Source organism: Larimichthys crocea, unplaced genomic scaffold, assembly GCF_000972845.2.
Source record: "Larimichthys crocea isolate SSNF unplaced genomic scaffold, L_crocea_2.0 scaffold271, whole genome shotgun sequence".
NCBI classification, from domain to species: Eukaryota; Metazoa; Chordata; class Actinopteri; family Sciaenidae; genus Larimichthys; species Larimichthys crocea.
In genome coordinates this window covers 375,062-402,881 of record NW_020853581.1, presented here as the reverse complement: position 1 = coordinate 402,881, position 27,820 = coordinate 375,062, and the positions used below count along the sequence as shown (strand labels likewise).

The 27,820-nt window shown below is 41.5% G+C and overlaps 1 protein-coding gene across 9 annotated transcripts in view; it reads right to left on the bottom strand.

Annotated features, from left to right (window-relative positions):
• Positions 1 to 26,982, bottom strand: part of sorbs1 (sorbin and SH3 domain containing 1) — a 39,748-nt gene extending 12,766 nt beyond the window's left edge. The window contains exons 1-16 of one of the 9 annotated variants that reach the window (XM_019258057.2): positions 26,844 to 26,982; positions 17,289 to 17,346; positions 16,964 to 17,053; positions 16,430 to 16,546; positions 15,540 to 15,646; positions 15,237 to 15,378; positions 14,969 to 14,998; positions 13,750 to 13,892; positions 12,786 to 12,846; positions 12,566 to 12,640; positions 10,597 to 10,632; positions 10,350 to 10,452; positions 9,327 to 9,441; positions 7,197 to 7,280; positions 2,891 to 2,940; positions 942 to 1,120 (exon numbers count right to left, since the gene is read on the bottom strand). In XM_019258057.2, coding sequence (XP_019113602.2) covers positions 942 to 1,120; positions 2,891 to 2,940; positions 7,197 to 7,280; positions 9,327 to 9,441; positions 10,350 to 10,452; positions 10,597 to 10,632; positions 12,566 to 12,640; positions 12,786 to 12,846; positions 13,750 to 13,892; positions 14,969 to 14,998; positions 15,237 to 15,378; positions 15,540 to 15,646; positions 16,430 to 16,546; positions 16,964 to 16,997 — 1,276 coding nt within the window. In that variant the 5' untranslated portion in view covers positions 16,998 to 17,053; positions 17,289 to 17,346; positions 26,844 to 26,982. Of the gene's footprint in view, positions 1 to 941; positions 1,121 to 2,890; positions 2,941 to 7,196; positions 7,281 to 9,326; positions 9,442 to 10,349; positions 10,453 to 10,596; positions 10,633 to 12,565; positions 12,641 to 12,785; positions 12,847 to 13,749; positions 13,893 to 14,968; positions 14,999 to 15,236; positions 15,379 to 15,539; positions 15,647 to 16,429; positions 16,547 to 16,963; positions 17,054 to 17,288; positions 17,347 to 20,145; positions 20,209 to 26,843 lie in introns of those variants that run through there. The other 8 variants (XM_019258056.2, XM_019258062.2, XM_019258063.2 and 5 more) reach the window with 8 other exon arrangements.
• Between the last annotated feature and the right edge of the window lie 838 nt (positions 26,983 to 27,820).

Genomic DNA, 27,820 nt, shown 5'->3' with positions numbered 1-27,820 from the left:
CGTGCTAGTCAGTTGACTGGAGTGCCAAATCCATTTACTGCATGGTTCCACAATTTGACTTTGTAAAAGTTAACAACTTTCCTAATATATCTGCGCAATGGCTGCTAACGTGAATGATTCCTCTTTTAAAATATTCATATTTAGTCAATATACTAAACTTGAACTCTGAATGGACAGTTTCTAAAGGGACATCTGTTATGTGTCTTCCCAGATGTAATGTAATCACATGTACTGGTCACTGTCCCTTCCTTTCTTTCCCTTACATCTCCTCCCCCAGAACTCCTTTCCCCGGCCATGTGTGCAGGCATTCCAGCCCCTGACCTCACACTGACAGCTGACTTCCTCATGCCTACCCACCCTCTGTGTCCCTCCTGTTTATCTCACCCCTGTCTGGCTGAGTTGTGAGGAGCAGAGCTCTGTTTATCTCGCTCGTCCCCTCCTCATCCATCCCCTCTCTGGCCCTTTGCTCTCTGGCGCTGGAACACTCTGGAGCATTGCCTTAAGCCTGCCTAGTTACTGGCGGCTCACAACTGGAGCAAGTGAGGGGAAAATCCCCAAGGTTAGCTTCCATCAACTTTGCAAGACAACCTCACTCCCTCCATGAGTTTTCCAAAGCAGATGGCCAATACACGTTTGATGAAAACATCCATGGCATCAATAATAAATCAAAAGCTGCTGGGCGAATGAATGCTGCGAGGTGATTGGCCAATGCTGTGAGATCTGGGAGCAAAGAAAATGTGGATTCCAACAGAAAGGTAAACGGAAACACATGTATCCCTGTCTAACACTTTGAACGGTCCAACATCAGTGTCTGTAACTCATTGGTTCTGTCTCAGCAGGAAAGACCTTTAATGGCCGCACTGTCTAGCCCCCCCACATCCATAAACATACACAAACCTGCCATTTTACTGGCCACATATGTAAAGTGGCTGATATCCTACCTTTAGAGGAGGAGGAGCTGCCCTGGCGCTTGTTTAGGGCCCGTAGACCTTGTAAGGGAATGTCGCCGCCCTCCAGGACACTCTTGTAAACATGGCGGTCGCATTCTGGAGCCCCAGGCTCGCCCGTGGATGATCCACTGTCCTTCTCCACCTCGCTGTGTCCAGACTTGCTTGAGGAGCTAGACAGCGGTGAGAGGAACGCAGACAGCTAATTAAACACGGTCGAATTCATTCAGAGGGGTTGTGTTACATGTTTTTATGATAAACAGAGGAGCGCAAAGGGGATAATGAGCTGTCATATGGTTCTCATTTAGCATATCTTGAGGTAATTCCGTCTTCGCCAGACTTGTGGGAGACAAAATAATCAGAGACAGAAAAAGTCAAACGAAAACGAAAGAAAGTGCAAAATCTGGAGGCTGATGTTGGGAGAAGGCATCGGCTGCCACACATATCTTGGCATTCCAGAGAGGCCAACAGGAGAGATTTCTATAAATATTCTCTGAACATTCCCACATGGTGCGTCAGCTCCTGTCATGCACCTGTACAACTCTCAGGTTTACGCTCTTTCACATGCCACTCAAGTGTTACCCACTCTGATACTCGATTTGTCCAGACAAACATGTCCATTAAACTGACAGGATCGTCTACAGTAGGTGAAATAAAAAAAAGCCATATAAGCCAGTTTCACTACTGTTTGGAGAAAGAGGCATGGATTTTCCAAAATGTGTTTTACATCTTCAGTGCTGCCAAGTCAGAGTTTTACAAGCTTGCACAAACGTATGGATACATTACTCTCCTTGTTCACTATTCAACAAGAAGCTCTTTCATTGCTGTGAGAAAAAAATATGTGCACTGCTGACTGCAGAGAGCCATTAAAATCATGTTGGTTCTAGGTTTCCTTTACATAAATGCTATACAGGAAATCTGCAGTACAAGAGCCATGCAAGATTTAAGACACTCTCTTGGGAAGGTGTCAGTATGCTTCCTGAGAGAATAAGTGACAGTACTGCAGGTTAGGTTATCTATTTACCTGCCACAAGTTGACTTTACTGGAACATGTGGTTTTGCGTGTTATAATCATTCAATAATTTAATAGAAGGTTTTTTAAAATGTCTCTAATTTCAAGCAACCCCCAAAGGAAAAAACCCTTCCTGCCATAAACATATGAGCCTTTGAAGGAAGTCAGTTTATGACTTGAGGTTTGGTTGAGTGAACTTCCACCACCCTTTCATCAGGAACCTCTTCCTTTCAAAAATAACAACGAATCAATTGATTAAAAACTTGGATTGGGAATCTCTTTTTAAATACTTGGCCATGATGACATAATGAATGTAGCAGATGGAAAGTTCTTAGCAGAAATGGAGGGAGAAGTTTATTTTCCTTGGGTGTAGCGCGAGACAGTCACCACGGCTCAGTCCTAAATACCTTACATTTTATTACACAAGCAAAAATAGAAGATGTCAATCTCATCAGACAAAAACAAAAAGGATCAAAGGCTCGATAGGCTTTGTTTTAACAGCTCGCATCCTCTTTCACAGTCCAGTTGCTGGTCGTAGTTCTGTACACACACCCATTGAGAAGAAGATAACGGTTTTTAAGTTATGCAGCAGCTGGGCGACTTCCCTCTATCCCAGTGACATCCAGGTTGCTGTCTTTAAATAAATCACCACATAGCAGCCATGTCTCCATACTACAACCACTCACCCCTCTAAAAAACACCATGAAACACAGACAGAGGACACACTGTTCTGGTAGCTTTTTGCCTTATTAACAGGATCTCCTCAGGAAGCAGGAGTCCCCCTGCAGTAGGCGGGCGAGCTCTACAGGGTGGAGAAATCTCTCACTGACATTTATCCCCATAACATGACTTAAATAATTGTCAACGTACTGGAAGGAGGACGCAGGATTAAAAGCACAAGTATTCAAATAAGAAGGAGGCATGGACTTACTACTGGTGCAGGTCGGAGGCTGTTTCCAGGGGGCTGAAAGAGGGGGCACTCTGCAACAAACCAAACAAAGAAGTCATTGATAGATCCACAGGAAGGTCTCCTCCAGCTAGAACAGAGGCAGGAGCATTAGCTATGGCCAGATTCTCTCTTCTTTCCCTCTGTGTCGTTCACTCGCGGGTCTGGGTTTTTGTCTCGAGCAGCCGGGGTTCTTAGCTTCTCTGGACTGGGCTTGGCATGGAGGAGTAAGCGTGTGTTTTGGCCTGCATGCAAGTTGGAGAAAACAAGCGGCAGTGAGGAGAGTGGAGGGGGTGGGGGGGCGTGTGCGTGTGTGAATGTGTATGTGTGTGTGTGTGTGTGTGTGTGTGTGTGAATGTGTATGTGTGTGTGTGGGGAGGTGGGGAGGAGGAGGGTGGGTGTGCATCGGTCAGGGGGCGCCCATGCGGGGAGGGGGCTGTCACAGGCTCAGCCAATGGGCTGCTGTCTCCCAGTGAAGCCGTCTCTTTTGTCTGGTATTGAGTCACTCTCATTACCACTGGACCAGACCAGGGGACAATTAACCAGCTGGTGGTGCGAGCAGGCCGAATTACACACACACACACACACACACACACACACTCTCACACACACAAACACACACTCGACATTCTATCTCACACTCTTAAAGAGATAAATAGAAACAAATGCTGACAGACAAAAGAAATAACACAGTAAACCAGAAAAAGATCATTATAACAATGTTAAAAAGAAAAGAAACATAAAGAAATAAACTGTGAGCACAAAGTGAGTGAATAAATGTTTAAAGGACTACAAGAGTAAATGCAGTTTTGAGTATTTAGGAGCAGATATTACCTCCAAAACACATGGGTGATCACTCGCCCACTAGCATTTTGAATGGTTTAGAGCCAACTAATTTTAGCCCACTGTTTCTGTTGCTTTCCTCTTTTCGGACGTCACAGCAGGTAAAAATATCAGACGTGACACGGGCACTATGAATAAGAGCGCAAGTGTTGTTTGCAAATACGATTGCACAATCCCCATCCGAGCCAGCCTGGCCCTGCTGTTAATACCACATCCACTTCCCCATGACATGGCCAAGCCTCCGCTTCCCACACCGATGACCAGACAAGGAGCATTCTCAACAGTTCACTTGTCACAACATGCCTTTCCACTTAGTTGCCAGGGCAGGATGATCATTAATAACCTTTCAGAATAAATGCCTATCTTTATAAGAACAGAACATCAGGCTGGCAGGTCTATAGTCTCATCTATTTATAAAGCCAAATGTTCCATGTTGACTCGGGGGAACACACCAGTGTCACTGAATAATCTGCACCTCTTCCTTGCCCTGCCACGTCTTGTATCCCGCCCAAATCTGATATCAGGGTGCATGACTTAGTGTTCTCTGACACACCTGGGTAATTGGGCTTACACACACATGCACAAAGCGCCAATGAAAGGTAAACAGGAAACTTCCATGGAAGCTTATCTGGAGTAAAGGAATGGAATCTTAATCTGGTAATTTTACAAGATGCCTGATTTGTGTCAGTTTGTATGATGTTTCCTTGAAGACTCTTCAGTTTCACACTAATCCTACACTGATACACTAACTCTAACTATATACTGAACATCACATTACTCAGAGACACTTATCTTATCAAATAGAGGGGGCAAACAGAAGATAGAGGTGTAGAGAGCATAGAAGAGAGAGATGCTAAAACTTGTTTGAGAGAGGACAGAACTATCCGTGCTGTACAGTATGAAATGTCCAGAGCTGTATATGGACATGACTGAAGGCCTCGGTGAGTCAGTGGAACACCGATGACAACGTTTCTGCACAATTTCCTGTGCATGTTTCCTAACAGGTGCCCCCCACCCACCCCACAACGACTCAGAGCCCCGGCTCCTGTGCGCCGCTTTCATTTTCAAAATAGCAATCATGAGTAGGTCATGGTAACATGAATCTCATTCTTTCCAGCACCTTATTTGTGTTGATATGTACTCATGAAAACAAACAGCTCCCCCAGTGTGAAGGGCCTGTTATAGCCACACGCGCCCCTCGTCTCATCTCCACTAAATGCTTAAAGGTAAAGGTTAAGTGTATAACAGAGGTTAAATATGACAACACAATGAGCTGGCGGGCTTACGGAGTTGCCTCCTTTAGAATATGTCAGGTGGTAGGGGGTGGCTCTATGTAATTCAGCGCTGAGACAGTGTGGCAGCAGCCCCCTCGTCAGCATATGCTCGACAGATGGAGTCACTCTGCCGGTTGTAGGGGGCCAAAACGCTCTTCCTAACCATAGTCATGTGTGGAATTCCAGCTCCAGCTACCCATGTATATCGATGAGCCAGTGTTTGACCGTGACTGTCACTGGGTGTGTTTTCACACTCCTCTTGAACCTAGAACTTGTTAATATTAATCAAGAGGACCATTAAAGTGATTATAGACAGGTGTCAAACTCACTTAGAGGCTATTAGGTGACTGGAAGTGGCCACTAACGGATGAGTAAGGATGATTTGACAAGACAGGATAAAGAGGAAGAGAAAACAGTGCCGTCTTTTAGGATTATTTCATGTATTAGTTACAGTAAGCCTGCTCTTTAGTTGACAACTTGCTAATTAGCAGCGTGAAAACCACAAGTTGACTGTTTTAAAGATGTGGATCAGAGGAATCACATGAACTTTTGAAACTGTCGAGAAGTTTCCTCTCATTGTAATACTACTTCATCAGTAGAAGTGGCTTTCCACGGCACTTTGAAGGTTATTAATAATAACAAGAGCTAACTGGACCAGAGCCATGAATGCCTAGATCTTCATTTAACCATGGAGCATTGCCGTTTTTGCAGACTTCCAGTCATATCGCTCTTCCGATAATACCGAGTGAGTACTGATATGTCAATCTCCAATGAGCCACTGTGTCTGGCTGGGCCTTAAGGTCAAATACTGCACATACCAGGTGCAGCTTTAGAAGTGACTTTGACATTAAACAGGAGCCAGTCATCAGGCCGAGCTTATCTGGCAAACATCCAGGCTGCCATGAGACAGAGTCGGGCTGCCTCCAACGCTAAACCTCCTCCACATATACACTAACCTAGAACAGGAGGCTCTGCCCCTGTGTTTGGCTGATGCTGAGACGTGACCTCATGCTGTAGTTACACCTCATATGATCCAGGGTGTGGCTCTGACTGACAGTGAGCGAGGAGACCCAACATCTGTTCGTGGGCGGCCTGTGCCACCATGTCTGGTGCCAACTAAAGGCCAGAGGCATGGATGTGCTATGACACTGTATACCGCTTCAACATGCCTGCACCGGTATGAATATTTTGGTAAATATACCAGATAGCAGACAGACAGCAATTATTATTTCAAGGGCCTGGGATTATCCTGGAGCCTAATGCTTGCGTGGACTGCAGCCTCTCCAAGTGAGGAGTGACTTCTGGATGAATCATTCAGTCCAGGCCTCCGGCTTATGATAGGTATTCTAATTGGTGGGGTGCACATCAAAATGAACCAAACAAAGTGCTCCTGTCGGGTAGGGGAACAGGAGTGCTGCCACGGTTGGCAAGAGATAGCAAGAGCCAGTAGTGAAAAAAATATGACGGTGATAAACTCACAACAGCCCTGTGATAATTTAATTGATCCTTTATAACGGGCAACTGTGCTCCTAGTTGGCTGTAATAAATCCTAATCAATAATCTGTCTTATTAAATATTCATTATCTGAATTACACGGGGCTAAAGCCACAGCTAACATAAGTGGTCAGACCAGATAGTGCTCACTCAGCCTCACAGATACAAATAAAATGCTGAGAGGCACTTTTGAAGAGGGCAAAAATAGATCTCATTCAACTATTTTGGGGACAAAATCATTTTACACTGTATGAGGTGATGATGAGGAATGACAGTAGCTGTATCAAATGCTTTGAAAAAAAGTTTGCAACAGATATGTTTGCCGATATATATACGTCCTGAAAAAACAGTGACAATTTAAAGTAAAGAAGAGTTTATGGTGGAAAAAAATAGGGATGCATAAAAGTTGATGAGTAGTTGGTCTCATTAACCACGTTGATGGGACACATGGTAGTAAATTTAGTTGCAGAGGAAGCACGTTTTCCTCTAACGCATGCTGTCACATAACGCCTTATGTGGAGGATCAATTGTTCAGTACAATATTGCAAGTGGAAGTGGGAGTAGAAACTGGGGTAGCCTTTACAGACAGACACAGTTTGTTTAGGCATTATTTGAACATGGATGTTATCACATGCAATAAAATACAATATACTGTCACTTTAAAGACAGCGACCACTTACCGATTTGTCAAACTCCATCTCTGAAAAGAATTTATACCAAGGCTCATTCTCTAAATCTACATCTTCTGGACTTACATCCTGAGTCTAGGAGCATGGCAACAAGAAGAGGAGGAGAAAGACAAAGAGAAGACAGTTCAGACAGCACAGAATATACACACCAAGGTTATGAGCCAATCAGACATTGTTGATTGACACCATAAATGATCAGCAACACTGTAGGTGTTTTCACTGAGGACGATAACTACGGATTTTCTTACGACAAGTAATTTATAGGTTCGCATTTTTGAAGTCTATCTTAAAGGAATAGCTTGATAAAAATCGCTTAGTCACTATTTTGCAGAGTTGGACTGAGACCACTGTTGTGTCTGCTGACAAATATGAAGCTATAGCCAGCAGCCAATTTGCTTAGTTTAGCACAGAGCCTGGAAACAACTAGTCTGTCCCAGCCCAATAATAACAAAATCTGCCTACCAGCACCTATTAATCGCACTAATTAACATTTGTTTGCGCTGTACAAAAGTCTTGTTGTCACAATGATGTTGCCAGGCAACCAACTGGAAGTCACTGCTTCTGGCTAAATAACAAATCGTGACACTTTGCTTTTGTTTTTTGTTTATTTGTGTTTTTGGAGGACTAAGCTAAGGAGATTAAATGTTCCATTATGTGCTAAGCTAAGCGAAACTAAGCAGCTGCTGGCTCTAATTATAAATCTAATGGACAGGTATCAGATGTGTATTAATCTTCTTATTTAATGCTCATCAAGGAAGTGAATAACCATATGTCTTTGGTTATTCTTCCTTGAATACAATACGCACATAAACATGAGCACATTGGGAAAGTTACAGGTTGCTGTTCTCCTGTTCACACTGTTACTATTTCTCCACTACAGCTCAGCACAGAAACACTATCCGCTGAAATACAAAGGGGGAATTTTGCACTAAAAAAGGAAAATATGGACTTGATTGAAAATATGGACTTGGTTGAAAATATGGACTTGGTTGAACTTTTGAGTGCAATTTCTTCAATTACAGTTCCTTTAGGCAAAGATATATTTTTCTAGCCAGTATTTCTAGACGGTAGGATCAATTTCAGCCACCAAAATGTTTCAATGTTCACATGAGCATATGTATATTGCATTAAAATAAACTGGACAAAACAACCTCTCCTTTAAACAAGTATTTTACCCCCAAACTGTTGTTATTTAATGTGAACCACATACCATCAAACATGCATTTTTTTGAGATATATTAAAATCATATTTAAGATGTACCAGAGCACCAGAGAGTAAAAAGAATAAACCCAACATAGAAAAGGACCAGCTACAGCAACAAGAACAATGACCCATAATAACTCGACTTGTAATTGAAAACAACAGAGTCCATTATTTTGCAGTGGTCTCAGGATGAACTGGAGCGAACTCTCTAATGAGGGTATTTGTTGCCACTGGGATGGGGCCAGATCTCTGCTAATAACATCTACTAGCTTGATGTAACTGAGCATCAGACAAACAATAATTATATAATCAACTAACTACTTAATCACAGTACTGAACACCTCCATGTCCTATATTATGTAAGAGGGAAATATAAAAGGCCAAATATTTCATCTAGGCAGCAGCTGGCATTTATCTATTACATGTAACAAAGATCATCCTCAAAAGACAGCCCTCAAGGACACTGAATAATGCCGCGCCATTTGATTCAGCACAAACTGTTAAGGCTACAGACGAAAGTAGGGCAGAGAGCAATACACTTCCTCCAAAGAAAACACACAGGATCCATGTTTTGTGTCTGCGCTGGGATCCGCTCACACCGAGCCGATTCAGTCCAATAACCTTAAATTGAAGACAGAAAGACAATGGCTATCCCTGAAAGTGATACTCCCCCGCTGCCAAGCAGGATCATCTGTCACCGCAACGGGACACCCTTTAGGAATGTGGTGCACATGGTGATTCAGGATACACATACATCGCCTTCCCGAGCTGTTAGTGAAGCTGCCACCCGGGAGCTTAGATACAGAGGGTGGTGGGTGGTGGTGATGGGGGTGGTGGTGGTGGTGGGGGGAGCTTACACGGCATGCACACAAAAAGACCGAGAGAGAGAGGGAGTGACAGGCAGGCGGCTAGCATACCGTTCTCTCCAGCTTCAGCACCGACGATTTCCCCGGCTCGTACTCAAAGATGCTCTTGGGCTCGGCGCGGTACTTCCTGGTGTCTACCTTTTTATCCGGGGGCTCCCACTCGTTCCTATGGAGAGGCGGGTAACAGGCAGGGGTGGGGTGTGGGATGGAAGAGAGCCAATCCTTATCAAGTTGTCTCCATGGCAACCAGCATAGGCTAATATTTATTTTTTTTAATTTAAACATGACGTCCGCCCTCATCATCTCTGCCCTCTCTCTCTCTCTAATGATGATATGACAGAAAATCCAATTCATGGTTGAGTAATTCGATCTAGTAATTAAGGTTTGACAAAAAACAGAGCACATTATTCCTGGGAGAATTTCTTAATAGACAACTAATGCTGAAACTACTGCATAGAAAAGGAGAGAAAAAAGACTTTAAAATAAGAAAATACCCAATATTCTTTCATATATTCTCACCCCTGCAAAAATCTTTAACTAAATTCTTTCAGGGCATCAGCATTTTTCAAAAATGGTCAAAGACGTGTGCAGCGTCATGTAACCACTGAGGAAAGAGGAAGGTCAACCCTCCACATGTCATCTGCAGCTTCTCCTCCATCATCTGTCTTCTTTCATCACTCTATTAATCATTTCTCTGACAGCACATCATCCGGAGTCAGTGCTGACGTGTGTGTGTAGGGGTGAGACTATTCACACGTTGAGTAGAAACTGGAGGACGCAGTAGTGGAAGCCACCGGGGACAAAATTGTCTCAGATTTGCAAATTTAGGAAGGATAAACTGCTTTGTTTAGTTACACTTACTAGCACTGTATGTGAATGAAGGCCATTAAAAGCTAGAGAAAGTGCACAGAAAGGGTTTTGTAGTCAGAATTATATTCATATTTCATATTTTTGCATTTCAAGTATTCTGAGGTGTAAACAGCTCCTTTGTTCACTAACATGAAGAGTAATGTGCGTTTGTTTGAAATCGTAGTGATATTTATAAGGAGGTTGAACCAGATGCAGGACACTGACCTTTTGGCAGAGGGTTTGAGGGAAGAGGACCGTGTTGGCACAGGCATCGACCGGCTTCTCGAATCGACCTCGACATCACTTTTTGAGCGCGGGACTGTTTTCACTGAAAACAGGAACATAAATATCGACGGGCATCAGCAGTCTGGTGCTGAACAGCATTAATGCATCAACTGAAAAGTGTTTAAACGTTGGATGATATACAGTTATTAAAACTTGAGTTAATCAAAAGACCATTTCCCAAACTTACCATCTTTCAGGTAACCAAAGGGGCTCGGACCATCATCTGAAAGAGGGGCAGACAATAATCAAAGATCATCTATTACAATTGTTATCTATGTAAAGTAATGAATATGGCATATAACTAAATAATTGACAAGGCTTTAGAAACACTCTTTTCCTGTGTTTTCCTCTTTGCCTCACACCTTCCATTAGGCCAAGCATTACAGGTTCTCCAAACAAAATCAAAGTGTGTCAAATCAAAGCACTTTACAGGAAACATTACTGAACTAAAAAGGGATCCAAGCATCAATGAGCGTCAAGGCCATAAATAAGTAATGCACTGTAAAGCAAAGAGGCTATAACATCCACTTTCAGAAAGATCTCTGTATGAGTTCGATATTTGCTGTCTGATAGCATTTACAGAAACACATGGAGCTAATCATTTTTAGTTGCAACTGAGAGACCCACTGAAAGCACATTGTGCAACTAAAGAAGAATTCAGCCAGGTCTTTCTCTAAGGCTGCATACAAATCTTGCTTCCTTCACTTTGACCCAAAACTAAAAACCTAACCTAAACCTAACTATCTACACAACACTGATTAGTGAGGTTATTAGGACCAGTACACAGTCTGACGGGTGTGTACCACCTAAGAGACTCAGCACAGTCTTTTGCTCAGCACATGACTGCAGCAGCATCTAGTGGCTGCAATAGTACACTACATGAAAGGACTGATCATGCTCTTCTGTTAGAAAAAGCATCTACAGAGAATGAAATGTTTGAGAAATCAGCTAACTGAAGCTCTGAATATTAGATGGTTAAACAGCAAAGAGAGAAATAATTGTCACATTTTGTAAGAAAAATTAAATTACACCACAAGGCTTCGTGCATCATCCTTGTCAATGTCATCAAAATACTTTAGAAAACTGTCCATGTTTGTACAGGCTGATCTATTCAGAGATAGTTATGTTTAAATTCAGATTTAAAGGCCAACATTTATTTGTGAAGAAATAATTTGAAGGTACAATATTGTATATTCAAAAAAATGTTACTGTTTCACTTGTAAACAGCATGGTGAAACATTAAAGGGATATTCCAACACTTTAGCACTGTGTTGGTGGGGTCTGAAAGTGTCATATTTTAAAACAAACAGTCAAAATTGATGAAAAAGAAGCTGAGAAATTCTGAGGCTTTGCATCAGAGTATTTCCCATACATGCAACTCTTTTTAAAGTAATACGTCCGCAGTTTGTAATGTAGAGATTCTTTCAAAATTTTGAAGCCTCTAGGCATTTAAGATCACCCCATTGAAATTATCATGGTTATTATTCTGGAAACTTTGTATGAAATTGGTAAACTACTTGACCTTTTTTAAAGTGTTAAATGTATTTTAGTATTTAAAGTCTGTGAATTAATTAAAGAGTGTATGTAGAGATTTTGTGACGGGGCTAGACTTGTGCTTAAATCACAGATCGTGCCTTTGACAGCAATCTTTTTGACTTTGACACATAGGAGGAAAAGCACACTAATAACATTAAGGAAAGGCTTTATTTTATTTAAGTGTCCCAATGAGTCACGACAGCAAGCCATGTTGCACAATACAGGACTCTGAAACTAAAGTAGCTAAATGGGATTCAGCCATCCTTGATTTTATTATTTTTGCTTGTGCTTTTCCTTCTGTGACATGTCAAAATGTCTTCCATGAAAAGCCTCCTGGTCTTGAAAATGTGCCAACAAAACTGAGTTCAATGAAGAAATCTGCACGAAACCTGCAGTGTATTTAAGACTTATGGAAATAGCAGCTCTATGGCATGGAAGAGACGTCGGAAAAGATTAGGTAAAAGCCTTTCAAATACTTTGGACATCTTCAAGATGTGTGGTTTTGTACTAGCCACAGGGCCATGTACGACAGATTAAACACAGCTTCAAGTATTTGAAAGGACCCAGGATGGCTGCAGATTAGTAAAGCCGACGAAAGCGGAATCACTAACATCGGATACCTTTTGATTTCATCTGAATGTCATAGTTCTCAGGGAAAATGTAGGTGGGGCGGTAAGGATTTTCCTCAATAGGCTCTGAGCACAGTGATGGAGAGACAGAGCACAACGTGACATAACATACAAACACATATAGAAAGACACACAGGGCTTGGACACCAACAGAGAAACATGATAAAACTGTTTAGACATTCAAAAAGTGGACAAGATCATGTTCTCTTACCAGGTATTTTGTGTATCTGTTTGAACATTGTCTTGTACCAGTCTTTGGACTTTTCAGGGTTCTGAAATGAAGATGTGGAGATTTTAATTAACAAAAAAAGTGAGGATGACAAACAGATATATCAATTCTGCTTTCCAAGCAGCCCCAGAGATGTTCAAGTGTATGGTTGTTGCAGGACATCCATATTACTAACAGAGCCATTGCTCATGTTATTAATTAGACCTGTGATTTACCTGCTAAAATAAGTTAAAAATAGTGTATTGCTGCAAAAATCATTCTTAAATCATCCTAAATTAACAACATCCTGTTCCAATTAAGCAGTCATACTTAACTTAAGGCCACATCTGGCCTGTGATAGAGTGTCCGGTGGCCTGCTGACCATTTTCCAATTCACAAATTGATTCACATTTATGTTTTTGTTAGTTTAAAGAACTAGTAAACGTTTGGTAATGTCCCTTGGCTGCTGGGAAGTTGAAAAACTAGCCAGAAATCTGTGCAGTGCGCTGAAGCAGTGACACTTTATTCCTGTGAAAAATTCACGAACACCTGACCTGCACGTGGCCGCTGCAACCGGATTTGTCTCTTGGCAAAGATGAGTAAGGACAGCAAACAAAGGTTTACACTGAATGTACCTTTATTTTGCTGCCTCATACCAATTCTAAACCACTGTGTTTAATTGCTGTATGCAAGGTTGCTAGCTGCAGTACAGACTTATTACATCTTGTTCTACCACATCAATGCTCCTAATGTTTATTGATTTTATCTAATAACGGGCCCCTGGCCTTTTGTCCTTGAGCAAGTTGTGTATTCCTGCAATAATGTATATTAATATGCTTTATGAGTGAGTAAATACTCACTCTTTAACTGTAACATCAAAGACCCATGTATCATATGAACAGAACACTGTTTAAACATCTGCAGTGAGTAGATTAATCTTCATTTGGCAGGAGGTTTTTTTGCTCACCCGTACAGGCACAATGGGCTTGTTGAGAGGACTGAGGACAGGGGAGTTCAGTGACAGCCGCAGCCTCTTCCAGTCCATATCAGGGACTGGGCTGACTGAATCTCTCCCAGGATCAGGACTTTTGTCCCTTTCAGGAGTTGGGTCTGTTAAAAAAACAAAACATCAAAAACCTGTAAGCCAGACAAAACTCAAAGTTCACAGGACATTTCCAGTAAAATGACAGATAACAGTTGTGGACCTGATGTGAAGGACAGGCTAAAGTATTGCACAGAATTGCATGGATTGCAGATAATGTGAGCTGCGTACAGTGAATGGCAGGCAATAAACAGATAAATCTTTTTTACTGCAAACATGTGTGTGTGTGTCATAGCAAGGACAGCACAATAATAAATGCTGTATCGCATTTAGTTCAGCTGCTGATGGACACAAAAAACAAACAACAAAGTGTTTCTTAACAATTTTTAACATGTATCAAACTACATGGAGAATCTATGGTACGGTGTGTCATATGCTGCATTTTGTGCACAATATATATTCAATGCCACTAAATTCATCATGATTTTGCATTTTATACATATAATTCATCAAAATTTCACATCACAGCACGATCCATTATGTACCACAAAATAAAGAAGAGTGGGTAAAATGATGCTATCCGTACATTTGCACATTTTACTTTTGTACATTACAGTTACAATAATTACAATTATTATTAATTATATTCTTTTATAATTAGTAATAAAGATAGTCCATGACAGAAACCAAAGGAAAACAATGTGTAGCACAAACTGCATGCAGAATGTGAGACTCAAAGAATAAGAGAAGTAAATAGAAAAAGTTAAATTTCAATCTGGAGTCATGGTATCCTTCACATTGTACTGCTGCCATGTAAATGACAGACTGTTCAGATCAAGCTGTACATGAATTGCAAGAAAATATACAGAGAAAATACTAACACTAATGTGTCTGTATCATCTCGTATATTAATGTTTGACAATATTTCCAATATTGAACATATTGGTGCATAAATCATGACTCATTCACTTCATGAGGTTTGTGGTGAACACATTTTTCTGACTGTGTCATGGCAGTAGGAGGGTGACAGATGCTTTGAGGAATGAAAAACATTGCTCTGCAATAAAAGTGGGTTTGCTGCTGGCTAAGTCTAAGACATAAAAAATAAATGGCAAATATCTGTTAGATATCACACAGTGCATACCTTCAAAATGAGAAAGATGCTTTTGCTGCTCTGTAGTGAGAGAAACACACACAAGGACAGGACAGTGAAATGTGACACAGAAATCAAGCAAATGTGAAAAAGGTACATGTAACACAGAGCAAAACAAGGCTAATGGAGCCCAGACCAAACACAGTTGAGACCAAGCTGAGAGGATCATAAAGCTGATAAAAGTGCCGTACAGACATGTAAAAGCATGCTCGTGACAAACCTGGAAGCTTTTGGAAACATCCAGACTGGTAGTGCTCACCTCTGTTGTGTTGCAGCAGGACTATGGTGGGGTTAACAGTGCTAGTGCAGGGATAAACAGAGCTGGACGTTGATGTGATGCAGTTCTGAATGTCAGTAGGGGATGGAGCCTGATTGTCGTTTATGCTTTCCGGAGAATACACCTGAAACAGAAATTACATTGTTAAATTAATAAACGTTGAAACTTATAAAATTGAAATCAAATGGAGATCTCAAAATAAAAAGATCACTCAGTCTCCATAGCTGTAAAACCACAAACAGCCGAATGAAGAGCCTGTGTTAAATGGGGTGGAAGTAAGCGTACCTGGCACTGCGTGTTGTTTACAGGCGGTAAATCAGCTGTGATGTTGCTGCCTCCCTCAGCCAATCCTGCTTTAGAGCTGTCCCCATTAATCTGGCTTGTCCAGCCACCTAAAAAGAGTCCAGTAGTCTCTCAGTTTGGAAGCCAGTGCAGCAAGGCTAGAAAACACTGAGGATAATACTAAAAAATATAGTATTTCAGTAAACTTCTAACAGCAAATCAGGAAACCATAATAGCTAATTGCTGGTCAAATAAATCTCAATTCCATTCCGCAGGGCGTGAATACTTTCCTTGGTGGTTTTCATGCACAGAGATGTTAATATGGTCAGGAAAAGGAAAAAAAAAAAGAAAAGATTCTCCCACAATCTCTGAACTTTGTCATCAGAACAAAGAGCCTATTCAGCGAGCTGCAAAGGCCGTTTGTTCCAATGGCCTTTATATTCAGGCGCTACAACAATTAAAGCATCTCCCCAAAAGCCTTGGCCAGCCTCCAGTTCTAATGTGCTCTACGTAACAAACAAACCCTCAGTCAAGGCACCCTGCTCCAAAGTGCAGCGTGGGCAGGTTGTGAACAAAAAAGCTCTTTGACACTCACATGAAAATATGAGCAATCGCCCTTTATCACCACTCTGAATGTGCCCGGCGACTGAGCATACACTTCAAAACATGACAAGTTATATAATCGTGACATCCAAACAGCACTCTGAAAGGCATGTGAAGAATTTTTACAACTAAAGAAAATGATGAAATTCTTTTTAAATTACAGCAACACTCACATTCTACAGTGACCTGTCCATTTTTCACATGACCACGCAACTATTACTGTCCTCTAAATATTTTTTCATCATGCGGAGAGCTGTTATGAAACGGCTGTGGTATTCGCTCTGACTTACTTGGCGTTGTGATGACATTTGGCTCTTCGCTGATGCAGCCCTCATCATCTATGTGGACGAGGGTGGCCCTTAGAGTCACAACTCCTTTCCCTTTGCACACTCTGCGGGGGTCCAAATCTGAAAACATTCAAAAAATGAGTCTCACGTCCACGGCTCCTCATCTTTCAGGGCATAGCAGTCTTATATTTGGTATTCTCAGAGTGCACTCCTGATTCAGAGCTGCTGGGAATCCAAGTTACCACTACCTCATGCCCCAAATGACCAAAATAGAACTGTAACATCAAAAAATAGGCGATATATCTCTCCATAAAATTAATATCCTACTGTCCTGTAAAACTAATTACCATGATCACACTGTCAGAGCTGGAAGTAGAGCAGCTGGAGCTTCTCCTGTCTCAGCATAAGTTATTAAGGTGATGCCACATTGTTAACAAGTGAGTCTTAAAAGCATCCTTCTAAGTTTTCTTTGTGAGTATGAGGTGTCTCGCAGTTGTAGGCTTTCAAATTGATTGATGAGGTGAAGGGATACGTCACCTGCAGAAGGAATCAGGTCAGGGGAGCCTTTCATGGTTGTCAGAGGCGTGATCCTGATGGCACAGACTGCCCGAGGACCTGATGAGACTTCTGTACAAACACAAGGAGACATTTCTATGTGTGGTTAATCACAAAGTAAATATAAAACCACCCATTCTAGGGGAAAAATATAGAAACATAAACCTGTTGACACAATAAAAGTTTTAAATAAAAGAGTTTGTGTGTCTTTATGCTTCACCAGCGTCAGCTTATTTAACCAAAGGCAGTATAACAACTAAATGGTACTTTCATGAATTAGGCCCTCTGAATTATTTGTTGAACTCACAGTGAGAGAACTTACTGGGAGATGAGCTCGATCTTATGCTGCCCTCTGCTGGAGAGGCCTGGAGGAGAAACCCAGAGATGCAAAATATTCAACACAGTGCTGTTGAGAAAAACAGCTGATATCTGGGAAACATGCTGCACATAAATCAGTGTAACATATCATTAATCATAAGCCTGCAGATGCAAAGATGCAGCAAAGATAATCACATGACACATCACAACTGATGCTGATATAATCTAGTTAAAAAAAAGTTCTGGTTTCCTTGTTTTAAACATGATTTTTAATTCTTGTGTATTCAGTCTGTAAAACCATGATGATATTAAAGGTTTCTCCAACTGTGTCAGACTCAACAAACTCACATCAGATAGACTCTAATATTAGTTGTGAATCAAGGTAAGTTTGGTAACCAGGCCAGTACTTTTCTGCAGTATCAGCAAGCAGCATTGTATTTTATTATGGAAGACTGTGTAGTAGTACTATTACTTCACAGAGAGAATATTTTGTGAAAGGGCCAACTTGGCTGCCGCTTCTACTGTAGAAATACTGCTACCAGTAGCTGTAACTGGGAACTCATACAGTTAATGAAATTGCTCCAGCCCTCCTATGGTTGGGTTACACATTGAAACGAGATACAGTGAAGCCAGACAGGAAGGCAGTGAATCTGTTTGAATCTAGTCTAGGTCACACAAGACTTCATGTTTCATTAGCAATCAATGTCCCAGAACTGCATCGGTAATAGAAAAGTTGTTCTTTTAAAAAAAAAGAAATAACCTCTGCTGTTTCATAAGGCAAAATCTAATATATGAAGTGCTGTTTTCTTTCCCTGATAAGAGTTATGAAAACTCATCTCACTGATATTAAAATTCACAGCAAAGGGTGAAAACAGCAGCACGGATCTGGTGCCAGAACAGTTTGTTTGCTTTCCTTACAGTCTAGTATCGCTGTTAGTCATGCAGTTTCTATAAATATAAAGCCAAAAAATCTAATATAAATCTTATCTAGGATAACAACGGCTACTGCGCCTAAAGTGACTGAAATGGAGAGTATTTTCTGCAGATATACACATACTGACTAATAACAATTTTAGGTGCTCGGATTCACTGAGAGCTCAATGCTCTCATCTCTGGCAAAATCACAATGCTCACTTGTGCATGCCTATAGTTCTTTTTTGTTTATGGAGGAAGTTTGGCCTGTCTGATATGCATTCAAAACACTATCTGCGTTCCCCTTTAAGGACAAGGAGGGAGGGTGTGCGAGAGAACAAACACATGTTAATCTGAGATGCATCAGTAGAGCATGCAGAAGCAAAACCAGGGCCACCCGAAGACTAGCTGTGAAACACTTCCCGGTGCTCTGCTGGGCCTCTCATTGTACTCAGCCAGCATGGCTGATTTAGGAGACGTCCCCATTTAAAAGGACAAGAAAAAGGCTTATTGAGTCAAGACACAAACGCACAAACTAAGGCACTCAAACAGTCACTCAAGCTCACATGTACACGCACACAGAGATGCACACAAATGGCGTTTTTGTTTGTAGGCTATGGACAAGAAAAAGCATGAAGAGAATCCATCTAGAAATTATTTAATGATATCAGGTTCTAAGTTAATTTTAAAGTTATACCTGTGCTTGTTCCTCCCTGAGTTTGTATGGACTATGTGTGCACAAGAGTATGTTTACACATGGTGGTAAATAAGCCAACCTGCAGAACAGGCAGGGGACTCATGTTCCAGCTGGAAACCTCTACAAATAGGCCTAAATGGATGAGGGAAAATGGGAGCGATTCCAAACAAGTCCCACGGGGGCACAAAGCAAAAACCTTTTAAAACATCCTCCAGTCTTGGAGCTGAGCTGTCCCCAAGCTTTAGAGTCTGTGTATTTATTTCCACTCTCTCTTTAATAAAATCAACTTGCTTCCTGACCCCCTGCATCCCAAAGCGATGGGTCCATGATCTCATTTCCAAAACCATTAACAGGCATTCCTTTGAGGAATGCTTACACTGATCTCAACTGTACTTCCGCTGTATCCTCAGATGAACCCCAAAATGGTGAATATGCAGCACAAAGAGAGACGTGGGAGTATTTCAACCTCTCACATATGATAGATAATGAGAAGATGACAGCTTACAGCGTTCAGTTCGCTGTATAAACACACGAGAGCAGAGATCACCCCTGGCCTTTTTAGGAAGAGATCCCTCAGAGCAGAGCCAGGCAAAGAACACTATCCATCCAGCCTGTGAAAAACAGGAGACCAGTGCAGGAGCTATGGCAGGGCCAGTGGTGACAAGACCAAGACAAACGGGAAAATAAGTGGAGACTTTATCAGCCAAAACTCCTGTGAAACTGCAATTTACCTAAATCCACAAAGCTTTTAGATGCTTCACAAATTAGGTCAATTTGGCTCAAAGTGGATAGCTCAAAGTTTAGTGGTTGAGAGTGAGTTAAACCAAGCAGCTCAATGGTGAAAAGTATTTTTTGGCTTTCAGATGTTAGATTAGACCAGCACTTTCAGTACCAGGACTAGGATCAAACAATGTTTTGGTGGGTTTACACAAAGAACAGAAAAAGTACAGCTGTTTTTGTTCAAATCATCTCTAACAGTGCAGGTGTTATACATATATTAAAATTATCATTTCAAATTCCAGGAAATCAGCTCAAACCTGTGTAAGGAGTAAGCAGCAAAGGCAAGATGATTCATCCCATCTGCAGCTCTGACACTCACACAACACACAGAGACACATAAATCTCCTACCGAATGCTCTTGGGGCATAACTAAAATACTTTTCCAAAACAAGCAACTCCCAAAAGACTATGATCATCCCAAAGCATCACTGTGGATCTAGGGAGGCGTATTACCTACTTGATAAAGTGCACAGCCTGTCCTTAGTCCACATGCACCAGGTCCATCTGAAGCCTCCTGGGACTTGTGGCTGGGCTTTGAGGGTCTCGTCTCAGCGGGACGGTCTTAGCTTTGACCTTGAACCTCCCTATGTAGGGGGTCTGTTTGTTTTTGGCAACAGGCGTGCCCAGATGAGCCTGTCACCACATGCCACCTGGGAATGTGGCACCCACTCAACAACTGTGCAGACCACCAAATAAAATTCTCCTACCCCCTTGAAATGCACTGCAGGGCCAGTACATGAGAGACAGACAGACTACTGCAGGACAGCTGGAGTTTACTATTGGATGACTCACTGGTCCATAAGGTCTTAATACCTCAGTCAACATTACCTCAGTGACAGCGTGTTAATGTGGGATTACATCTATGACAACAAAATCTTTATAAAGTTTTGATAGTTGTGAGATACCAGGAACATGTACATGCATATGTATGTAGATACTATAGCTTAAAATATATCAGGGCTGCAGCGAATAATGATTTTAAGCATCAATTACTATCAGTTAAACTTTTTAAAGTGAGAATTAAGTTTTAGTCCAAAGGTGGACCCAAGGTGACATCTTCAAAATATAACCATGAGCCCAAAGATATTCAATTTACAACGACACAGAAGACAGAAAAACAGAAAATCTTTATGTTTGAGGAGTGGACTGGCTGAAGATTTGTTGTTCTTGCAAACATTTTATTGAGATCAACTTGATTATAGAAATACTTGAGTGTTTCTGAACTTGAACTTGTTGTTTTTTAGCTTTGAAGAGGATCCGTATTACGTGCATGTCTTTGTGTTAACTATGGAGCTAGAGACAGGTGTTAATTAGCTTATCTTAGCCGGGCCGGAACAGCTAGCCCGACATTCTTTTAAAACACACAGCTTGTGCACAAATTAAAAGAACATGATAAAGCATGATAGTTTGTGAGCTTCCCAGGTGTTGGTTGGTGTATTTTAAATTTTGAAGAGCCAGGCTCAATATTCCATTACGTAATATTTCAGCAAAACATGCATTTGTGCACTTCAGTATATGTTGGGAGCTGATGCCAATGTTTCTATGCCAAAAATGGTCTATCTGTGCCTTTATCTGTGAATCTATCAATTTCCCTCCTAAGGAATGACAGAAATATTTTTTCCCACAGATATTTCCCTTAAATGAGTCCAGATCAAAGCTGTGTGACCGTCTAAATGGTGGGTTTCACAAATTATTTAAAAAAATAAATAAATAAACCATTCACGCTTTAATGTGGCTGTGATCAGAGCTTAAAGAAATTTCCATCTTATCAGTGGTGGGAAAAACAAACTGGATGATGTCCAACAAACTGCTCTAATACTAGAAGCAGTTACAGTACATGTTTTATGAAAATTGATTTTTCCCAGAATTGCTTTATGACGCAATATTTCAATGTCACATCCAGTGGACCACAGCATTCTCTATTGGCAGCAACAATCACTTTATCTGAAACAGGCCTCAGTGAATATTAAACAAAGACAGAGTGGTACCAAGTCGAACCATGACGTATTTCACGCAGGGGGTCTCTGTGCCGCAGTCAGAGGCCGCCTTAAAAGTGAGCTATGTTAGCACAAAAGAGCTCTCATCGCACGCTCAGCTGTACTATGCAAGGGAGAGAAAGGGCCGTTACGTAACGCCGTTTGACTTCTGCTTTGTCAACAAATGGCAGAGAGGAGAGAAGCTATCCAGCACTGTGTGTGGATCCCACCAAATAGCTCCAAACATGGCTCGAAAGGGCCGCTCCGGAGCAGCAGCTTATCCCCCTAATTGAGAAGACTCTCCCACCTACCCCTCCACCCTCCCAACTCTCTTCCATAAACAGCTTCCACGCTGGACAGCAGCCTGGGATTCTACACATTCCTCCACCGAAGCTATTTGAAGTTCATTTCAAACAACTGCAGCATAAAAGGAAATGTATGTAACTTACATACTGCAGTCATTATTGGTCTCAGAGCAGGATTACCCATTCATGTTGATAATGGATAGAGTTTAAGCTTTGTCTGCATGGACACCGAACCGCACCTAATAAATCACAATAACATAGAGACTTAATGAGTTTATCGTGATCCTGTGGTATCACTCTCTTATTTCTTTGCGGGGCGTTCATGACCTTTAGGAATAAAAATGTCCTTTTTGGGGGGGGCAAAAAAACAACACATCAGCCAATGAAAGCTGTGTCCCTCAGTGCTTGGAAAGGCTTACAGCCTGCCAGCGTGTCCATGAGAAGCACTGACAGTGATTGGACATGACCATGGCCAGATCCCCGGGACAGGGAACACTTGGTTGGCACGTGTAAAGGACCTGGGGAGAACTGCAGTTGGCCACATGGACCAAAAGGCCTGTTTACAGATGCTGTGTTTGAGAGCCAGCCTGCTTATAACGTGCCTGCTAGGCTTTTAGAGCCAGTGTAATAAGAATGTCAGTAAGTTGACAGTTTACCCGGGGTGATACATCTTCACAGCAAGGGCTCCAGGCTACACTCCAAGAGTGAGAAAGCTTGGATCACAGGCCCCGGAGTGAGGATAAACACTGCAGTGAATATTCAAGTAGCCATAGTCATGTTTCCTTAGGGGGCTCTTAGAGAGTTTACTTTTGTAGGCGCAAAGTGAAAAATTAAAAATAAGAAAAGCTCATGAGCAAATAAGGAGCAGAAGAAGAAGAAGAAGAGACAAAATCCTCAGTGAGCATAATATAATGATAAAAATATTTGGGATAATATTCTAAAATTTAATTTGGGAATATGAATAAGAGGCACATTCATTTAATGTCATCACTAGATAACAAGCTCAGCTGTGCGCAGTGGATTCCTCTTGGCTTAGATAATAGGGCGTACTGCACATTAGGTTAGCTGTGATGACAATTCAAATCATTGTCTGAGAGAGTGCTGAAAGTGTTTCCTCATCTCTCTGCTGGATGTTTTGACTCTGAGGTGGATTGGAAGCTCTGAGTGTGTTCCCCAATATAACTCTCTGAGCGCCTGTGTGACAGGACTACTTGATAATTGAGTCATAGGATATGGCGGCTAAACATGAATATAAACAGAGATGTGATAATCCAGCAATTTTAAGTGCTATGAAGGTATCCTCGTGTGAAATGAGCGTGCAGCAGGACTCCAGCGGGTCCCCATCACCTGTCTATTTCGGGAATGCCAGCCCAGTCTGGTCCTGTCCCGTCACGTCCAGACACAAACACAACAGGCAGCTCCATCAATAACAGTCTGGCTTCATAGGTGGTGGCAGCAAAGATATCAGATTTTCATTATTGTTTATTATATTTTTTGTCACCTGATAATTCCAGTTTGTGGTTTGTGTGATGATGAGTAAGAACACATGCTGCGTTCTTATTAAAATATCTGCCAACAACTGCCATATTGCTGTTGTTTTCCATCAGTCACTGACATATAACAGAGGGAAGAACGGTGGAGGTGTGGCGTCGGTGGGGAGGAGTGCTGCTTAAATCCATCGCCAGTGCATAAATTGTCTTTTCACTGCCTTGTTTACATGCGTCCATGATCTGGGGGGGCTTCTTTGTGCCATGGACCTTGAAAAGCCAAACCTTACACTTCACTTCACCGCTTCACCGTCCACTTCAACCAATGGCAGCAGATGGAGAGAGGAGGGGGGAGGAGGGGGTTGCTAAGCGACCTGTTGTAACATTAATGGAGTGAAAACAGAAACCTGGTGTCTGGCTGAAACATCCGGCCTGATCCAATGCCATCCGTTATTCACAGTGAAGACAAGGCTGTTTTCTACTAACATCATCACTATAGACGTTTTTGTCGATGTCATGCTCCACTCAGCATGCATGAAATCTAAACAAATAATAGATACAGTATGGGTGGCTTTAAGAAGAAGACTATCATTGAATTATTTCGCTATTGTCCACTTGAACCTTGCAGCCATTACTGTAGTTTACACTCACTGTGAACACACACAGATGCAGCAGACCTTTATTACAAAGACACGCTGGCCAAACAAGCATATTTTAATTCCGCTATTGTAACTTGTGTGGTAATCAAACTTCAGATTTCCAAACCAAATGGAGATTATCTTATCATCTTGGAAAAACTATGCTGTGTGATCTGTAGGCCAGCTGGCTGTGGCAAATCTTTGAAATTCAGTTTTGAGATTCATGTTTCCGAGGGTTGCTCCTCTCAAATCCAGGGGATCATTGTAACGTGACTCTGAACGAGCTTCATAAAATATTAACAGCTGCCCTCGGTAGGTCCCATCTTTACTCCACAGGTTATCATTTCTGTTTGTCAACTTCAAAATGAGTGATATGCAGCACTTTGACCTAGATTTATTGTCTTGAAAAAAGCAAGAACTAGATGTTGCTAATGCAAGTGAGTACAAAACTGTTTGAATATTCTTTTGCACAGCAGTACTTTGCACCCTGACATCCTGTTGCAATGTTAAAACACGTGAATAATTCAGAAAGAAAAACCTCAAATTCTAGTCAAATCTTTACTCCCCTATAGTTTACACTGAGGCTAAAATAATCAAGTATTACTGCTGTAAGAGACAGAAAGACCCTTTACACAGTTCATATTTGACTTGCTTAACAGTGCGAAAGGTCAGACTAGTTTGGCTGCTCTTTGCCTGACCAAATTAACAAATAGCTCACGGTGAGCCGAGCTGCTGGCTACCAGACATATGTATCCATTCCACCGTCTCTTGTGTTAACATCTACAAGTCTTGCTGCTGTCAACAAAGAGTCTGCGTCACACACACACTGCCGAACTACTACTGAGTCAATGCTCAAAAACTGTCATCCAGTAGTAGCAGCCAGCATAATGGACGCAAGCTGTGGAGCCAGAGAGATTTAAAAATATTGATTCACTCAATGACAAAAACAGTTAAATATAACAATAGCAATAGCAATAACTCTTTGAGGCTTGGCCACACATACAAAAAGTCCTTTAACACGTGGTGAGCTAATGGAGGTCCTGTTCTTTCTGAGTAAACACTGTGTAGATACGCTATCTCTATTAAATGTGTCCAGTGCAACCACTTGATAAGACAAGCAGAAGTTCTTAAACGTGCCGTCTGCACCATGAAACAGATATTTTTGAGAAAATCACTCTGACTGCTCTGCTTCTGTCCTCAAAGTAGTTTGATTAATTATTTGCACTGGGGTTAATATTTTATCAAGCTTGTTTAGTGTCATGTTACTCAGTTCCCTTGGAATACAAATGAAGTCATTACTGTCGTAAAATCATGAATGAAAACACAGGCAGAGATAAATCCATCTGTTGAGTTTCAGGAGAAAACGACACAGTCCATTCACTGTGGAGCAACTGATTTTGCAATGGGGGTTATGATTTAATGGCTTCCATAAACTGAGGTGCACTTAAAGTGAATCTAGAGTTCACGCTTGTCGGTTTTGGGAATATATTGAAGGAGGAATGTTAGGATGTAAAAATCACTGGAACTTAAAGGGTTTTTATTGCCACTGTGCGTGTGTGTGTGTGTTGAGCAATGTGTGCTGTATTCTAAATCAATTTCACATAACTATGTAGAGTTTTCTCTTCGTCAAATACTTTGCAAACTGTCAAAAAGCCTAGTCTGACATTGCTTTGAAGTAAAATGTAAATAAGAGTTAAGTATATTTAATTCTCAATGAGTCTATATACTCAAAGGCCACTCTAATGCTGTTATGTCACTTGCAGTTGACTATGAGGCTTCAGGCAGACCTGTTTGTCAGACTGGAATATGAAGTTGAACATTCACATACACTGTGTCAATAACTGACACTATAACAGCTGCTCGGTTAGTCACGCTCACAAAGGTTTGACTGGAATAAGAAGTGTGTTTGCAGAGATATTCCTCTGAAACAACAGTACAACCTGTTTCATTTAACAATGCAGCACCGAGAATCTTCTTGAACTGTGGCTCAGCAGCTGCTATGGCACCTCCAACTACTTCTACATCCAGCTGCCCAAAGCATTTTTCACATTCAGAATCATTGAGATTGGCAAAGGCTGCAGTCTAACCTGACAACATTGTGATAGAAATGACAGTAAAATATTACCTAATAAACTATTCCTAACGCCTCCATGCCGCATAATATGCATTCCATTAAGTGCACAGCCTTATTGTATGCATGTGGAGTAGCCTGTAGTGCTCCCTATGACTCACAATGACAACCACTAACAAGCCTCACTGCCACCTGCCAACTCAAAGAAACAACCACGCAGGAGAGGATTAATTAGTCTTTTTTTTGTTAAATAAAAGCATACAGTGTGGTGGAAAGTCAGGGTGCGTTTAAATCCCACCCTGGAGTATTTGGGTTATCTCCTGGGCATTCAGCTTCAGAGTGCGGCACCCATGGCGGGTCGCATTTCCACAGTATGGATCTATCTTTACTGCAGCAACTGTCCCAAAGCCAGAGCAGCTCTCTGCTGAGATGCAAAATAAAAAAAACGACTGACTCACAAAAGCACGTATGTTTCATAAAGTCCGCACTTGGTGATTGAGTAAGGCATTAAGGAATACGGTAAGACATAATAAAATAAAGTCAGCTGTTATGGTGCCAATGTATAAAGAAGAAAAAAATAAGACGGGTATGGAATAATAATAAGAATATTCAGTATATATTAAAGAGCCACACACAGCAGCTTCATGCAGCAGTGATCCAAAGCAGGAACATGCTTACCTCTGTGTGATGGTAATCCAGTATTAGACTCGCTGCTGCTGCTGCTGCTGCAGACACACTTCACTGAGCTCTGTGCGCCGACTGCTGCTCTCCAGCAGCGTCCTGTCAGCGCTTCACACTGAGCGGCCTCAGCTGCGTCAACACCGCCGCACAGCACAACCACACAGCCCTTCACAATAAAAGCATGCAGTCAGTGAAACTGAAACAAAGGTTGGAGTTAGAGCCACACACACACACACACACACACACACACACACACACACACACACACACACACACACAGGAAAGCAAAAAAATGTTTTACTTAAATCAGCTGCGAGTGAGTGTTTTGGCCTCTTGGGGGCAGCTGTAAACACAACTTACCCACCTTTAATATGCAGGAAACACAGGAGCATTATTAGCATTCATTAGAGGTCATGTTTCTGTCAACGTGATGAATGCTAAGTCCAATATTCACAGTCTGTGCCAATTCCTGAAGGAAATATGTCTCTTTAGCTGCTAAATGCGCCACCGTGTTGCACTATGTTCACCAAGTAGTTGCTAACTTTGTGTGTCTGTCTGTGGTTTGGGGCTGGGCAGGTGTTGCATACAGTAGAGTCAAGTGTTTGTCTTTTTCTTTTTTGGAAAAAAAGAAAAAAAAAAAACAGCTGCTTTTTAAAGTAGGAAACGGGGTTGATGGGAACTGAGACTGAACCCAAAAATAAAAAGAATAACCTGAAAGACGCTTGGTAAAAATGCTTAGTAGAGCTGGTGAGAACTAAATCTGGTGATAATTTATCATTATAAAAAAAAAACACTTGTACATTCACACCCATAGGTATAAAAATATATACTAAAATATTTGTGCATATAAATAGACATTTTTTCTAGATAGCAAAGTATTTTCAGTTTCGGATGTGGTTGTTATTAATAGCATGACTTTGATGCATTTAGTTGGTCCAAATGATTCCATATGTACAATATTACAAATGAGCTAA